Source organism: Folsomia candida, unplaced genomic scaffold (genome assembly GCF_002217175.1).
Source record: "Folsomia candida strain VU population unplaced genomic scaffold, ASM221717v1 Fcan01_Sc023, whole genome shotgun sequence".
Taxonomy (NCBI): Eukaryota; Metazoa; Arthropoda; class Collembola; order Entomobryomorpha; family Isotomidae; genus Folsomia; species Folsomia candida.
In genome coordinates, this window is record NW_019091215.1 from 1,650,175 (window position 1) to 1,667,414 (window position 17,240).

General features: G+C 37.6%; 1 protein-coding gene across 1 annotated transcript; it reads right to left on the bottom strand.

The window, feature by feature from the left end:
* Positions 1–10,698: 10,698 nt before the first annotated feature.
* Positions 10,699–15,635, bottom strand: LOC118438628. Its single transcript, XM_035859167.1, has 2 exons — positions 15,338–15,635; positions 10,699–13,230 (listed from the first exon to the last, which is right to left on the bottom strand). The coding sequence occupies exons 1-2, from the start codon at positions 15,597–15,599 to the stop codon at positions 12,173–12,175; spliced, it is 1,320 nt and encodes a 439-aa protein (XP_035715060.1). The 5' UTR covers positions 15,600–15,635; the 3' UTR covers positions 10,699–12,172.
* Between the last annotated feature and the right edge of the window lie 1,605 nt (positions 15,636–17,240).

A 17,240-nucleotide genomic window follows, 5' to 3' on the forward strand; every position in this document is an offset into this window, starting at 1 on the left:
TTACTGTTCATAGTTCCATACTTATTGATTATTTACTGGGCAAACTTTCTGTCTGACTTTGTTCATAGAGTAATCGTGCCTTCAATAAATTATTAACACGACCGACATACTTATTTAAAATATATGTTGAATCTTAGTGATATCACGCACTCACCTCTTTTGCACAACCCGATTCGGTGGAAAGTTCAACCCCCGGTATTTGCATAAACTTCACGCACTTATGCTGATTAAAACATGTACACTCTTAGAAAACTAGTGTTAAACCATTTTTGGCCGGGGCACAATGCTATATGACACTACCGGTACTTTAATAAGGATCATTACCATTCAGTAATGACGAGGTTATGCAATATGTACAACTTACAAACAAACTATGTATCACTACTCTGTTAGAAAGTTGATACCAAATCAATACCAGTACGGAATATCTAGATATATGACTCTACCAGATTTTTAGCAGTGTACATACTTATCGTTTTGGTATTAATTGTAAAAAAGCATGTTATGATGCGGGTTTTCTTAACTTTTAAATACACATAAGCTACTACATAACTATTCCGTCGACTGGTATTTACTTACAAGGGAAGGTTCCCGACTGCTTATTTAGCGTACCCGCTATGACTTTTATGAATCTACCGGTATCTTGGATAAAGGATCAGTTCGTATTTCCTTGTAAAACTTATATCAGGCGCCGTGGCGTGGCGTCAAACTTCAAAATTTGCATTTTCGACGGATTTAAAACTTTCGCAATTCTTTCAGTTACCGGGCGATTTTCATCAATTTGAGCTTAAATGAAAAAAAGTCGGAATCTTAAGAAATAAATAATTCGAATATTGAACTCTTTGTTACGATTTAACATCGATATTGTGATAATCCGTTAAGCATTTAAAAAGTTAAGTTTAAAAAATAAAAACATTCAAATTTGGCGAATGTGGCGCTACGCCAAGGCACTAAATATGGGGTTTACGGAAATATTACGTATCCTTCATCTGGGGTCCTAGTAGATTCTAAAAAACATAGTGGCTACCCTGGACACGACTGACACCTCGAAAGTCTCCCTTGTTACTTCCTATGGGAATTTGCTTGACACGAAAGTCAAATTCGACACGCTAAACCATATCTATCGCATTCTAAATTTCTATTTTTGGTGCAATATCAAAAGGTCAACACTTGATGGTCCTTTCCTCAACTCTTCTTAGTTTCTGCGCTTAACTTGTTTCTCTCACCAAACTTGTTTCTACCGACCATAAAAGACGTGCATATTTTTTCATCTTTCGTTTCTTTTAAACCATATTCAACTTTGGGTTTGACTTGTGTCTTCTAATGCATGATCTGAACATATTTTTATCTCTGTACGAAACCATGACGAAATCATATCACCCCTGTTTGATAACCATTCTGGTATTGTTGTACACTGCACATTTTATTTTTGCCGAACCAAGTATGGAATTATCCACTGTAAATTTGGCATCTGTTCTATCGTCACACGCACCTTGTCGATATCACCTCGCTTCTGTACTCAATACCTTACGCGCAGCGCTCCCTACTACCGGTGAAATTTTCATTGTTATTATTTCGCCAGGAAAACAGAGTGGTATCCTGCTACCAAAAACGTTTTGTTCCAATTCCGCAGAATTTTGACTGCTCTACCACAATTTGGAATAAAGATACAATTTTAATCACACCGCTAAATTACCCGCCAAGATCGGAGCAGCATTGGTTGCACGATCCTACTTCTGTCGTAGATCCAGTCTCAAAAATCTTAATTGAGACTGCGTTAAACAAACTTAATGCAACCATGAATCCCTGGCCCGACGTTAAACAGGTCGAATGCTACCATGAATTTGCGGAATTCTGCGTCTACCCATGGTACCATGGTATTGCGTCGATAAAGAAGTTCGCCAATTACAACTAGCCAATTAATTACAACCATGGTCATCTTACGTTTTTACGGCTTCTCGTTTTTCTCATGCTCCATGTTTTCTAGAGGGGTTTCATTTTCCATCTATTTCGCTCCTTACGATCCAATCGTGTGGATCGTGACAGTTGTCATGCTTTTCTTATCCACTTCCCTGCCCACGCTAGGATTTTACCTTTTGAACAAAGAATTCTACCCGCTAAAACTCTTCTTATACTTTTTTGGTCTCCTGATCGACGAGGTGGAGAAGATGCCCAAACAGTTGAGTAATTTCGTTCCCTTCCGCTTCCTAAGTGTTCCCTGGCTCTTTGTAGGTGTGCTTCTCAGCACCTGCTACTTGAGTAGTTTCATAATAAATTTAAATTCGCCGGCTCCAGGGGAACGAGGGGATACGTATGAACAAATATTTTGTCAAGAGAAACCTCAAATAATGGTGAATCACAAGACGGTCTGGGATAGGTGTGTCGACAGGTCTAGCATGGAGGAACAAGCAAATTTTATGTTTCCCCTAATTGCGAAAGGTTTGGGAGGATTCTGCTACACAATTTTGTCTGAATACTACGGCTCAGACCAGGGAAGAATAAATCTGTTGCGAAACTACATGTTTACAGATATCATTACCTGCGGTAGAAGTTTTGATCCTAACCGTTCACCAAATGCATTTCAATTAATGTATGACATGATGAATCCAAGGCTTCGCTGGTATCCGGAGAAATTGGACCTTTCGCACAAGAAAATAAACCCCAAAGAAGTAAATCGTATGATTGAGGAAGAACTCTTGCAATGTGAGAGATCAGCTTATTTTGGATCATCGAGAAGGGTTGACCCCTATTATGCCTACCTAAAGAGAAATTATCCAACGAAAAAGTGGTACCGCGGGGAGAAAATAATTTTTGATAGGCCGGTGGGATTTGTGGTTCAGGTTTGGCGGGAATCAAGCATGATCCAATATCTCAAATCGTTCCTTAGCTCGGGGATTTATAATAAGGTTTATGACCAGTTAGTCCTGAACGTGACAATACTTCGCGAAAGGATTGGCAAATTGGAAAACCGTGAGAAATTTCGCAAGGCAATCACCTCATTTCGCGTGGTCAGGTTGGGCGACAGCATTCAAACCATTTTCCTTCTACTCTTTGTCTGTCTAACGGCGTCTGTGTGTCTGGTGACAATCGAGTATGTGTACTACAATAGGGGAAATATCCGCAAGAGGGTGAGATCAATGTGGGGACGGTTTATTGAAATTGTGGAAGAAAGCTGGTGTCCAAACCCAATGGCGGGTAGAATTAATCAGGGTCACAAGTCGTATATATCACCTGGTGAGATTTAATGAGATTTAATTCACGGGCAACATTTGAAAGGGCTACAGGTTTTTGGAAATGGACCATATTAACATTTAGCTGGTTAATCTACAAAATATAAAAAAAACAATTAGACAATGGTTTGCATAAATGTGGTAAATTGTACAGATATCAGACATAGCGATAAATACATAGGAATGTAATAAGTTCCAATTGGTATTGTTGTCCTTGGGTTAGTATAAAAATTATTTTGCTAATTTTTCGACTTAAAAAAAATGTTTTTGTCTGTCTAAATTTGAGTAATCATAACTTTATAAAAATATGCTGTTGTCGCTCAAATTTGGCGTATTCTGTGAGATGGCGAAAGGCCATTTCTCATAAATCACATACATATTTCTCACAAATCTCACTATTTCTCACTGAGATGAGATTTGTGAACGACCGATGGGATTTCTGCAACGCTGGAATTAATGTAAAACTTAGAATTATTGTACGACGTAATACAATTATTTAAATATGACGAGACATTTCTGCGGTTTTTAAGGATAATACTTGATTTTATTTGAAATATTGCAAGCTTTCAATGACTCACTGTCAACTTCATCAGGTATATATAAAGATTATTGGAAAATACAAACTTAAAAAGTTCAGTAGTCGTTTTGCAAATAACTTTTTTGACAAAGACATACTTTTGCTACTTGGTTACAGGGGGCAATTTATAAAAAAAATATTTAAATTTAATTATTTAAACTTAAGCGAAATAGGTTATATTTTATGTGTAATTGAAGTAGTTGGAAGAAAGGGTTTGGGTGGAATATTTAGGAAGAGGAGGAATGCATGAAGCTTGGCATATTTTGTAGTGTACTTATTCACGTATTTACTTAAGAATACACAATTAAATAGGTAGAAGGACGCAAGTCACAAAATCTTACGTCAGACCTAATAATACAACAATAATAATTTAGGCACAAAAATTATTGCTAGGCTCAGTAGCCATAGAATTGCAGGTTATTATAACTTTTAGATTGTAATTTACAACCATACCATTTACAATTTGTAAATGGTATTTGGAATCCGAGTAAGTAAACGATAAGTTGATACTTAAATCTTATTATTATTCGTATCCTCATAGGATCCATCTCATCTTATTTGTTCAGATTCCTAATATATAGGACTATGTATATATTTTTGAGTTCTCATATTTAAATTGTATTGCTTGGCCAGTATTGCAAACCAATGTTTATCTGTATGGAACGGTGGAAGTAATGGCAGGTATGTTACGCTGCATCACTGCCACATTGCAAACTCATCTTATGTAGATTGAGTTGCTCAGCTTTGTAGTTGCGAAACAGGTATAAATTGTAGCATTTAAGGTAAATATGCATGCATTTGCTCCAATGTTGAACGAACTATTGTGTTTATGCATATAATATGGAAATCAACTTATCTTTAGTTGAAAATAGGGACTTTGTTTTAAGTATTTCCTTAATGACTTAAGCGGTCGGAAAATTAAAAGTGATGAGTTTGTAAACCCTTAATAGTACGTATTAGTTAGCATACGCGGGTGCTTTTCCGTCCTGCAGTATAAAGCCAGCCATGGACCATAACCCCCATAACGGCCATTTACATCATTTAACACAGGGTTGTTCTGCACCACAGTTAATCGCAATAAACTGCCTCAAATTCACATAACATAGTCACTTTAGTGGAAAATTTGCGTCAAGCCGTCCTAATAATTATCTGCTTTCTTTAAACTCATCATATCTGCTTGAAATTTTTGCACAAAATTAAAATATACTAAATGTAGAAATTATCCATATGGATACATAAATTTGAACATGCAATTTATTAAATTATTCGAAATATGCCGATACTGGATGCTAATTTTTCGACCAATTATAACTTGTAGGGTGCTACAGCATCTAACAAATTTTTGTAGCTGCACGATTTTTATCTGTATTGATTGCACGTACATAATTTACACTCTGCAACAAATATAATATGCGAAAACGCACTTATAAATATGTGCAGAAGTGCATACGTACATACGTATTTAAATATGTAAATTCACTTTATAACCAAGGAACATATAAATGCACACTATGAGCGGAAAACGGAGATGAGAAACGACCCATAACTTCGTTCGTATGACAACCAAAGGAAAAATTCTGGCTGGAAAACGTTGAGATTCGTCTTCGTCTTCTTTCTAGCACGCGTTCATCTTCCTTCTTGTCAAGTTCTTAATGGACCTCGGCCCCTATTGAAAGTAAAACGTGCAAATTTACAAATTTATATGAAGCAAAAGTTACAAATTTCCTAATTGAAATTTACATAACACCAAAGTTGCAAATTTGCAAATTGAAATTCATGTGAAGCAAAAGTTTCAAAATTTACAAATTGAAATTTACATGAAGTAAAAGTTGCAAATTAACAATTTTATAAAGGAAGTTTTGTAAGTAAATTATTATTATTTGTATTAAATTTGGGTTTACTTTAGAAATCAATTTAATAATTTGTTGTACTCGGATACATAGTATTAATTAAATATAAACGTTCATACCGAATAAAAATAAAATTCAGATTCTCGTAATTTTTTACCGAAAACAATTAGACTTTCAATGTTTTTTTCATTATCCAAAAAATACGAAATGACAATCCATCAAAAATTAAATTATGACAATGAAAAGTATGAAATATATTTTCGTGGCTTAAAAAATATTCTGCTATCGCAAATAACTCGATTACGTGATTACACCCGATTTTAAATTGTATTATTTTTGAGCAGAATAATGAATTAAACTGAGAACTTTACAGTACAACGTTTGCATTTCATTATAAATTCTTTGCCCTTTCAAAACCCTGAATACATAGGATACTAGCTCAGTTTGCCCCCATAACCCCGACTACCCGCAAAAGCCCCTGGGTATGGGTTTTCAATAGCAAAACCCTGAGGGTTTATTTATCCTGACTATGCACTTATTTTCGCAATTAAACCGACTTCGTCCTTGTCCCCGTGGAAATTGGGCAACCGTTCAATTGTTTACAGGAATCCGGTTCGATAGTTAGTTTCAACTTACATATTCATGAATACAATAATGTAGTAATATAATTCTTAAATTGTGTCCAACACATCGTGACAATAACTTAATGAGAAATGTATTTATTTTAGTGACAAGCGGTTTCGTGTAGTATGTCGAAACTAAGTGATGGAGAGGAAGCAATATTCGAAAGGAATGATGAAAATGTCTATTGCGTTTTAAGACAATATTAGCTTTCAGAGGTTGAAATAATGGAAAATCTGGAAACGAAAAAGTTGCGCTTTTAAAATGGTCTGCGTATATTTAGTTTCCCAAGTACTTTAACAAGTACATAATGCAAATAGATCAGCAGACTAGCTTCGGAAAAACGGGTTCATAGTGTGACCCTTGTTGCTATTAAACTCAAGATTCTCATCCACACGGTGGTAATTTATTTCTAGAACTCCTTGATTCTAAGCACACGTTTTCATAATTTGCTATCATAAACATACTAAACTTAGAGCCACTTGACTAACCAAACCATACACAGTTTTCTCTTGTCGGTTGGAAACTTACTGAAATCCGGCAATAATTGGCCGAACAATGGCCCAACCAAATCACCTCCGTTGGAAGGTACTTGTATTGTGCTGCACTACAAATTGCACCTTTGTCGAACCCAGGACTGCACTACCCACCATAAATTTGGCATCTGTCCTCTCGCCCCACCCCACTTGTCGTCATCGCCTCGTCTTCAACAATATTTCCACCCCAAACTTGCCAACTACCCGTCATGTTCCAGTCACACTGAACAAACGGAATTTTGGAAAACCCCACGACGAGCCTTTGGAACTCAATATCTTCCAAAATCGAGGCTGGCTTTGCGAAATTGAAATTTTATTTGTCACCCTTGATTCGCCAAATTACACCAAATCCCACCAAGATTCGTCGGGAGATTGGATTACCACTCAAAGAACAGCCTGTTTCATATCACCCTGGTTCAAATTTTATCTCGATTTTTACTACTTTATCTTCATTCCAAGTAGCTACAAAGTATTGGGATCCACGCCCCTGTACGCACCACCTTTCTGGCAATTAATACCTGTGAAATTTGCAGTGTTATTATTCCTCCAGGAAGATATGGTGATATCCTGTTACCAAAAAACATTTATCCCAATTCTACACAATTTTGCCTGCACGAAGACCACAAATCCAAGTCAAAATATAATCTTATTCACTTCCTTAAACTACCCGACAAAATTTGAGAAGAATTGGATCTCTCATTCTGAACCAGATCCAGTGGCAGAAATCCTACTTGCAACGGCATTAAACGCATTGAATGCCACCCACCACTTTCAGAACGAGTGCAACTCAGTTATCACGGAAGCCTGTTTTTACCCGGAGCACACCTACGAAAGCAAATGGTTGATTCATGCGAATGACTACGATCAACAAATCGTCGTCACGACCTATTCCGGATTCTCATTTTTCTCTTGCTCCCGTTTTTCAAAGGGGATCTCCTTTTCCTTATATTTCGCTCCGTACGATTCCACCGTGTGGATTGTCACTCTTATAATGCTGCTCATATCAAGTGGCCTCCTTTCGTTAGGATTTTACCTTACTAACCACGAATTCTACCCGCTGCAACTATTCTTATACTTTTCCGGTCTTTTGATCGACGAGGTGGACAAGCTGCCGAAGAAATTGAGTAATTTCCTTCCACTCCGCCTCCTAAGTGTTCCCTGGCTCTTGGTCGGCATGCTTCTCAGCACGTGCTACTTGAGTAGTTTCATAATCAATTTGAACTCACCGCTTCCAGGAGAAAGGGGCGACACGTATGAACAAATTTCTTGTCAGGAGAATCACAAAACACTCCTTGGCGGCGGTGAGATCGCTGGCAGACGAAACGCCATGCTTCACACGGACCGCGACAACAACGCGACTTTTAGAATTCTCCCCATAGTGGAGAATTTAGGAGGATTCTGCTACACGATTTTGTCTCACTTCGTCCCCAATAATTGGCCGGGGAAGGATGGCCTTCGAAATTTCCAATTTACCGATTACTTTTACAATGATGTTTTCCTTTTACCGAATTCTTTTCGTTATCCCGCCCATTTACAGAGGCTACTCTATTCCATGCTGAATCCTAGGATCCGCTGGTTTCCACGGAAATGGGGGCTTTTCGATGAAAACGTAAACCCCAAGGGGATAAATAGGGCGATCGAGGAGGAAATTTTGCACTGTGACAGCTCCGCTTATTTCGGACCATCCAGTGAGGTTGACCCCTATTATGAATACCTCCAGCGAAATTGGCCCACTAAAAAATGGTATCGCGGCGAGAAAACAATTTTTGAAAGGCCGATCGGATTTATTCTCAAGATTTGGCGGGAATCGCGGATTCTTCAGTATCTTAAGATTTTTTTGACGTCAGGGATTTACAACCAGGTGTCTAAGGAGGTCAGCTTGAACGCGACAATTCTGCTCGAATGGGAGATGAAGGCTTTAAATGGGGAGAAATTTCGGTATGAAGTGTTTCGAGTGGTCAGGCTAGACGGGAGTATTCAGACCATTTTCATCCTACTCCTGACCTGTCTAGCGGCCTGTTTCTGCCTCTTCGTAGTCGAGTGCGTGAAGTACAAGGGGACAAATATCGTGTTAACACTGGACATTTGGTAGGGTGGCCAGGGGTTGGAGGTATTTTTTCGGCGTCAAATTAGAATTTAGTGCACTGAAATTCCGCAATAATTAGTAATTTTATTATAAAGATTTTTTGAACTTGTGACCTAACTTTTGAAGTGGTGTGGGGAATTTGCAAAATCTGGGAATATATATTTCGCCCATTGACCTGAGGTTTCCAAAACAGTCGCAAGTTTGGAAATCGGTCATCAACAATTGCTAAAGTTATCCGAGTTTGAATTCTTAATGTTGTTAAGGGTAACGAGGTCGGTCAATAAGCCTCTCAGCAAAAAATGTGCTTAATTAAAATGCCTCCACCACATGAATCAATGCAATACAATTTTCCTAATATATGTATTTGTCTTCAAACATAGACATCAACACGTCTACCGTTTGTATTTTACAATTACGAACTTTCTTCATGAGAACTGCTTAGAAAAAAATTTAAAAAAAGTAATAATTGCTAAAAAAATAGTCTTTAGCTAAAAACTCTACTCCGTAGTGAAACAACAATGCGATGACGCCACTGGTCTCGCTCCGATTTTGATAAAAATTCGATAATTATGTAGCCTGTGGTAAATAATTGAACACATGTTTCGGGATTTTTCATAACGCTCAGTTTAAACAAAGTTATAAGTGGCCAAAAATCGCATTTTTCTCGTGAAGTTTTTCTTTTTTTGTTTTTGAGGGAGATAAATGCTATTTTTCGGCCACTTTTACCAGCATAACTTTGTTTAAACTGAAACACGTGTTCAATTATTTACATAAGGCAACATAATTATCGAAGTTTCATCAAAATCGGAGCGTGACAGCTAGCGTCGTCGTATTGTCAGAGACAGGTTTTTGACTTTAAAATAAATAAAAAAAGCTTCACATTTTGGAGCAAAATCATTGTGCGTGTTTTTAGGACTACCTATTCGGATGTGGTAAAGGAGGCATTTTATTATTCAAAGGTTAAAGAAATCGATTTTTGTTCTGCATGCTGCTCCGAGTTTTGAACAAAAGTTATTGCATAGAATTATACAAGCCTGGCTTAGCCCTGTATGTAAGTTTCCACAAAATATACCTAAGTAATCACTACCAATTAGTGTTTCCCTCCAAAAAGGGAGAAATTACCGTAAGCCGGACACGTAAGGCATGAAACTTGTTCTTTAGTTCCAAAATATTCGATATTGTTCTTCCTGCCTCCCACGCTTTTCCAGGTGACCAGTGCGTCAGTCGAGAAAACAAGATACCTACGTAATCTAACACCCGACGAAATTTACGGAATAAAATGAAAATTTTTAACGTGCTCCGATTTATATTACCAATTTCCGTATTATTATTTCCCGGTTTTGGTTTAACATTCATCCCGAACATCCACCTCCTCCTAATAAGCTATGCGGTAAAACCGCTGAAAACTCTATTTTTTCAATAATATATTATGGGCAAATTAGAAAGAGAGAAAAAGTACAAAACAAGATGCAGTACCCATTATTTGAAACTAATATTTCGGGGAGAAAATAGGAGCAAATGAGAGGTCACTTTGCCCGACGACTGGTACAGATGGTGAATGCGAATTTGGCAAATTCCGGCCCTCTGATATGCTCCTATTTTCTCCCCGAAATATTAGTTTCAAATAATGGGTACTGCATCTTGTTTTGTACTTTTTCTCTCTTTCTAATTTGCCCATAATATATTATTGAAAAAATAGAGTTTTCAGCGGTTTTACCGCATAGCTTATTTAATTCTTTTCATCTTATCTGATTTATGCCAGCCTTGTGTATGCCAAAAATTAAATTAAAGTTAAATATTTCAAATTTCAAATGATACCGATTTATTATCCATTAGTAATGACATTTTAAAAATACATCTACAAACTACGAAGTCGAGCCATCTCCACAAGTAACTTTTCAGACGGTTGAGCCATTAATTTGTTATCGTCCTGCGCCACAATCGCTACTCCCTCCAGTGTGCGAACCCGGCTGAGAGCAACATATGCCTGCCCGGGAGCAAAGACCTCGGCTCCCAAATACACCACTGCACGGTCAACGGTGATCCCTTGAACCTTGTGCACGGTCACGGCCCAGCAAAGAACAATAGGAAGCATCCGCCGTTGGATTTCCTGCTTTTGTTTCCCGGTGTACACGACATCGACAGGTTTCAGCTCGAATAAGCCGTCCTTTGTTCCGGCAATACGCCAATCGTCAAATTTCACCATGACGCCCGATGGCAGGTCACCTTGGTGATGCTGCGCTTTTGTAGTTTTTTCGGCATTTTTCACACGATTCAGATATGTTAAGCTCGGATTTTATTTCCGTATAAATTTGTAATCACATGTGAAATTCAACTCGTAGACTGGGCGGACTGAATTTCGCGCGCCAGTGGGTACCGTGAGACTTGGCTTTATTTACAGTTAAAAATATAAGAAAAGTATAAATCTCTAACACCACATAATATATAATCAATTAGTATAAAGTAACTTAGAAGTAAAGATAAAGGAAATACAATTAATATAGTACATATGTATGTATGTATGTATGTCTTTATTAATATAGTACATATAATGGTCATGTTCACTTTTGACTTTCATGGTTTAGAAATGGTCCAGAATTCATGTATATCTCACATATAAAATTGTGAAGCATAAATTTTTGCACAACACTCATGATCCTATCCATATTAGATTATACCATCTAAGGTAGTACACGTAACCTTATGAAAAATTAAAATTTCAAACCGTTTAAAAAATCGCGCCATAACTCAGAAACCATGACCGAATTCAAAAAAGTATGTCCTCTGAGGGTCATAAGTTGGACCCTCTCCTACATAATTTTCTTAAGGTCCAAGTCTCTAAAACGTAACGCTTTGGCTGTAGGTCCGCGAACAAATTGACACTTTTAATCACGAAAAATCACACAAATTCGAACTTTGCTCCAAACTGAAGCCTTAATCAAAAAAAAGTTTCAAACTAACGTTGTAGCTGAAGTACTTCTGGACATATTTGTAATTGCATGTATGTCTCTATCATGCACCCAACCCATTTGGGGTAGCTTTTAAGATTTTTGGCGCGAAAAAACGTATTAACGTTGATATCTTTGGTATGGTTCGAGATACTGTAATTCTGAGAAATGTCATTTTAAAGCTCGGTGAGATGTATCCAACGCCGCTTAGTTGAAACCTGTAGGTCAAAACGTTTCGCCATACGAGCGCCCGACATTCTCCATAAGAATTAGGAACAACATACTATATGTTTCTCATATAGCGCGAACTGCCTCAGTTGCACTTCATGGGGAAAAAATAGAAAAATTACTTTCAAAATAGTTTTTGATTCTACTAGTACCAAACCATCTTTGTCTTCCGCATTGTTTAGAAATTTTCTGCACAAGATATTTCTTAAATTTGAAATTAATCTTATCCGGATTTAAATAGGATGCTAATTTCAGCACAATTTCAGCCATGCCACCTTCCCCGTCAGCATCTTCCACAATTTTGCTCACCGTCATTCTTATCGCGGTGAAGGATGTCAATTGATACCCCTCCGAGTCCAGCGGTGATAACGGTTGTTGTAGCATTTCCATTTTACGAATTCGAAATTCCGCCATATAATTCTGAATTGAATACTTTTCATTTTTAATCCTCCTTGCATGCCTAATGTAGGCGACTGCTTGTTTAATCGCTAAGGGAAAGTTGTCCATCAGCGTAGCCAAGTTTCCCACCATGTCTGCCTTTTCGTCCGGAAGTAGTCCCCTTATCAACCCGGCGGCATCTCCCCCATCCAACGGGGTTAACCGGATCTCGTCCTGAATACAAGACAGCACCGCAACATTTCGCGATGTGACGAGAACAAACCATTTTTCCGGGTAGAGGATCAGTTCGCGAAGTATTGAGGCAACAATTTCATTAATCTCGTCAACATTATCAATCACTAGGAGAATTTTTTTACTGGGCCTTGCTGGCAGACTTGATAATGCGGACAGCAAGATTTCCGCAGGCGTTCTTAATTCATCCGTTCCCTCATTACGAATTGGGGTTGATGTTAACTGTCCCAATTTATGGATCGAGGTGGTAATCGTGGAAGAGTTCTCGCCTAAAAGGTAGATACAGGAGCACCCTTCTCGTTCGATAACGGTCCAGGCAAATTTCCTTAACAGGGACGTTTTTCCGATTCCGGGCAATCCCGTCACTGCGACGGTTACTCTGGATTTCATGAACAATTGTAGCAATGCGAGTTGTTTGTGTCGTCCAGTGAAAGTGGGGGATGATTTGCCAAGTTGAAATATGAATGGTTTGACGGGGTCGCTTGGGGCGGTAGTAATTGGAATACAATTGGATTCAAGCACTTCTGTACATATTTAGAAACGTTTTAAAATTTATGTATAAATTCTTAATCTTTGCAAGGTTATTACAGGGGTTCTGGCTCGATCCTCCGGGTCTAAAAAGTCCTGTTTTCTTGGCAGGGAGGAGCGTGCACACGCTCGGATACACTTTTGCACGGATTTATGTGAAATTTTAAACTTTGCCCTAGAGATGCGAAATTTGGCATGCACATGCATCAACATATGCTGCATCGTAATATAACATCAATTTCCGTTCCGTTCGCTATAAATTTTTCAGGAAAAATCAAAAACCTAATGTCATCCCTATTATTTCACATGTTAAACTCTGTTTTCTAAAAAATTATACCTCAGCTCTGGGAAATATTTTGCAAATTCCGTTCTCGTAGATGTCTTCCGTAATTCGTAATTCGTAATTCGTAATTCGTAACTCGTAATTCGTAAGAAAGTGTACCTAACAAGCAACTAAATAATATTGTTTACACATGTTTATGTTATACACATGTGTATGCAAACTCATCATAACAGCTTATTGGACGAATTATGAGCAAATGTTGCGATCGATGATGAAATCTGTATGGCTCTCAAAGTTCCCCAAATTTTCAACCCCTCCCTCTGAGTGGGTGTGGCTGGTTTGCATATAACACTCAATAAATATGATATTGGGAATTTTGTAGTTCAAAAATACGTGAAAAAAAAACGATAAAAAAAGACACCAGTTTTTGGACCACACCCCCCTGCCGTGGTAAAAGGAGGAGCTTTTTCGAGCTTTTAAAAACTCCCCGTGCTCTTGTGGAAGACATCTACGAGAACGGAATTTGTAAAATATTTCCGAGAGCCGAGGTAATTTTTTTTTAATCACACTTTAATTTGTTTTAGCATGTGAAATGATAGGGATAACATTTGGTTTTTGATTTTTCCTGAAAAATTTATAGCGAACGGAACGGGAATTTATGTTATATTACGATGCAGCATATGTTGGTGCATGTGCATGCCAAATTTCGCATCTCTAGGACAAAGTTTAAAATTTCACATAAATCCGTGCAAAAGTGTATCCGAGCGTGCACGCTCCTCCCTGCCAAGAAAACAGGACTTTTTAGACCCCGGACGTAAGCCACCCGCCATAAGCCACCCACCAAAAGCCACTCAACAAAAGCCACTCCCCATAAGCCACACTAGGAAATAAGCCACACTAGGAAATAAGCCACCCCAGGAAAAAGCCACTCACCAAAAGCCACCTTCCACGAGCCACCGTAGGAAATAAGCCACTGTAGGAAATAAGCCTCTTCTAGAAAAAGCTACTCTTATCATCATCATCTTTATTGGACTACGCTTAGTCCTTGTGTTTACCACACAAGCTGGAAATTTAATATATAAATTCTTAGGGACTCGATAGAGTAACCTACGCACTGAAATATGTTGTATGCAGCTAAAATATGGTATGACCTGAGACCTCGGAGCACAGAAATTGACGTAGATTTTCAAAAATTTTCAACCTCAGCTAAAATTTGGGATGTGAATGTACAGTTTGAGAAATCTGGTACAAGTCACAGATATTGATTTCTCGGTATTGAAATTACTACCTCTTGGTATTAAAATTATCTCCGTTCGTAAAACTTTGATACCAATTCAAGGAGAATGACCTCAGCAGAATTCAACATCAATTTAAAATTTTAAAGGCACCGAAAGGGATCGTAACGCTTATAACCCATTCCCCTAACCGTTCTCACATTCCTAAAATTTGTAATATTAAATAGCTGATTTGATATTTATCTAACAATCTCAATACAGTCTCTCGATTGTTTTTTTTAATCCGCGTTTTTCTGTGACTGTTTGTACCAGTAATATATTATGAAATTATATTACGGGTGTGACTTTCAGTGAATAATGCGATCTTAAAAGGCCCCGCAAAGCTGTTTGAACTAGGTTTTTCAATGAAGATGATAAGAGTAGCTTTTTCTAGAAGTGGCTTATTTCCTACGGTGGCTCGTGGAAGGTGGCTTTTGGTGAGTGGCTTATGGTGGGTGGCTTATGGTGGGTGGCTGGCCTCCGTATACCGGAGGATCGAGCCAGAACCCCTGTAAAGGGAATTTATTAATTGTTCCTACTACTAACCTGCGGACATGATGAAATCGTTCTGCTTCAGGATTTGAATCAGAGTAGGTAATCGGCCCCAATCTCCCCTCGCTGAGACCCATCGTTTCAAAATTGTACTAAATAATGTGAACGTTGTGATGGTGGAATTTGAGTAAGAGTTTTTCAATTGGTTAAAATCAGGATCTAAAAAATTCAGACAGGTATAAAATTCCTCCCAATTCGTGACAAGTGTTTCATCCTGAATTAAAATACGGGAAACTTTTCCAATATCCATTGCCATGTCTTGATTTTTTTTAAAGTTGGGCGATGAGTTGGAATGATTATATAACGCAGGAATAATTCATTCATTGACGGCATGGATCAGGCTTCCCACATTAATTATCTTATCTACTTATCTACATGCAACAGGAATTATCTTATCTTTTAATTGGAAGCGGAATATTGTAGGACCGTATGCAAATGTGTTGCGACGTACTATGTAGTTAATATGTCCCAATATATTACAGCACAATACCCTTTGATTAAAAGGTTAGTTGTTCTTTTCCAAATCAATTAAATTAATTACTGAAAAGTGTTGTTCTGTGACATGCACATTGATAATTTCAGATTTCATCATCGTGCAAGAATGCAGATACTATTTTTAAGTACTTCATTTTATGTAACTAGGATACGATTAAAGAAATTTGTTCACCACCGCACACTTACTATTACTTGAAGAAATCATCTTCAAGTGTCAAAAAGAATGTTACATGAACCCACGAACAATTTCTAACATCAATACCGTATCTCATTTAAATGTTTCCTATCAGGAACTAGTCGGGATTAACGTTGTATAAACAAGGGAACATACCGAGGTGTCCAACGAGTTAAGGGTCGACACCTATACCAAAATGACCACAATACACGACTTGTTAAACAAACTGAAGGAATTTCCGTGTAAAATTCACTTTTCGTCAAGTTGTGACGACATTTGTGACGAGCGCATGACCATCCGGTTGCCAGCGGGAGAGGTCGGCCGCTGAACGATCAGGTCGAACATAAAGAAGCGTCGTCGTCTTCAGAGATTTCAAATTCTTTCAAATTTTGAAAACCACTTGAAATTTTGAAAACCACTTGAAATTTTGAAAACCACTTGAAATTTTGAAAACCACTTGAAATTTTGAAAACCACTTGAAATTTTGAAAAAAATTGAAATTTCTTCAAAATTTCAAAAATTTCTCAAAAATTTCTTCAAAATTTCCTCAAAATTTCAAAATTTTCTCAAAATTTCAAAATTTTCTCAAAATTTCAAAATTTTCTCAAAATTTCAAAATTTTCTCAAAATTTCAAAATTTTCTCAAAATTTTTTCGAAATTTCAAAATGTTCTCAAAATTTTTTCGAAATTTCAAAATGTTCTCAAAATTTGAAAGAATTTGAAATCTCTGAAGACGACGACGCTTCTTTATGTTCGACCTGATCGTTCAGCGGCCGACCTCTCCCGCTGGCAACCGGATGGTCATGCGCTCGTCACAAATGTCGTCACAACTTGACGAAAAGTGAATTTTACACGGAAATTCCTTCAGTTTGTTTAACAAGTCGTGTATTGTGGTCATTTTGGTATAGGTGTCGACCCTTAACTCGTTGGACACCTCGTTATGTTCCCTTGTAAGAAGAATGAAAACCTCTTGTCAAATTCGTAATCACTTCTCACTTCTGAAAAGAATATATAAATATTTATTTTGCATCTCTCCCATGTGCGACGAGTTTGGCCGCATGTAGGGTTTATCGAAAGGACAACACCAGCGGTACATATCAACATTTAAATAGGTACATATTTGGTAATATATAACGATACGACAACCTCTCCGTACAATTTAAAGGGCTTCTTAATTTGTCATCTTTCTAACATCACTCTTCCCGGAACAAACTGGTTCTAATCCC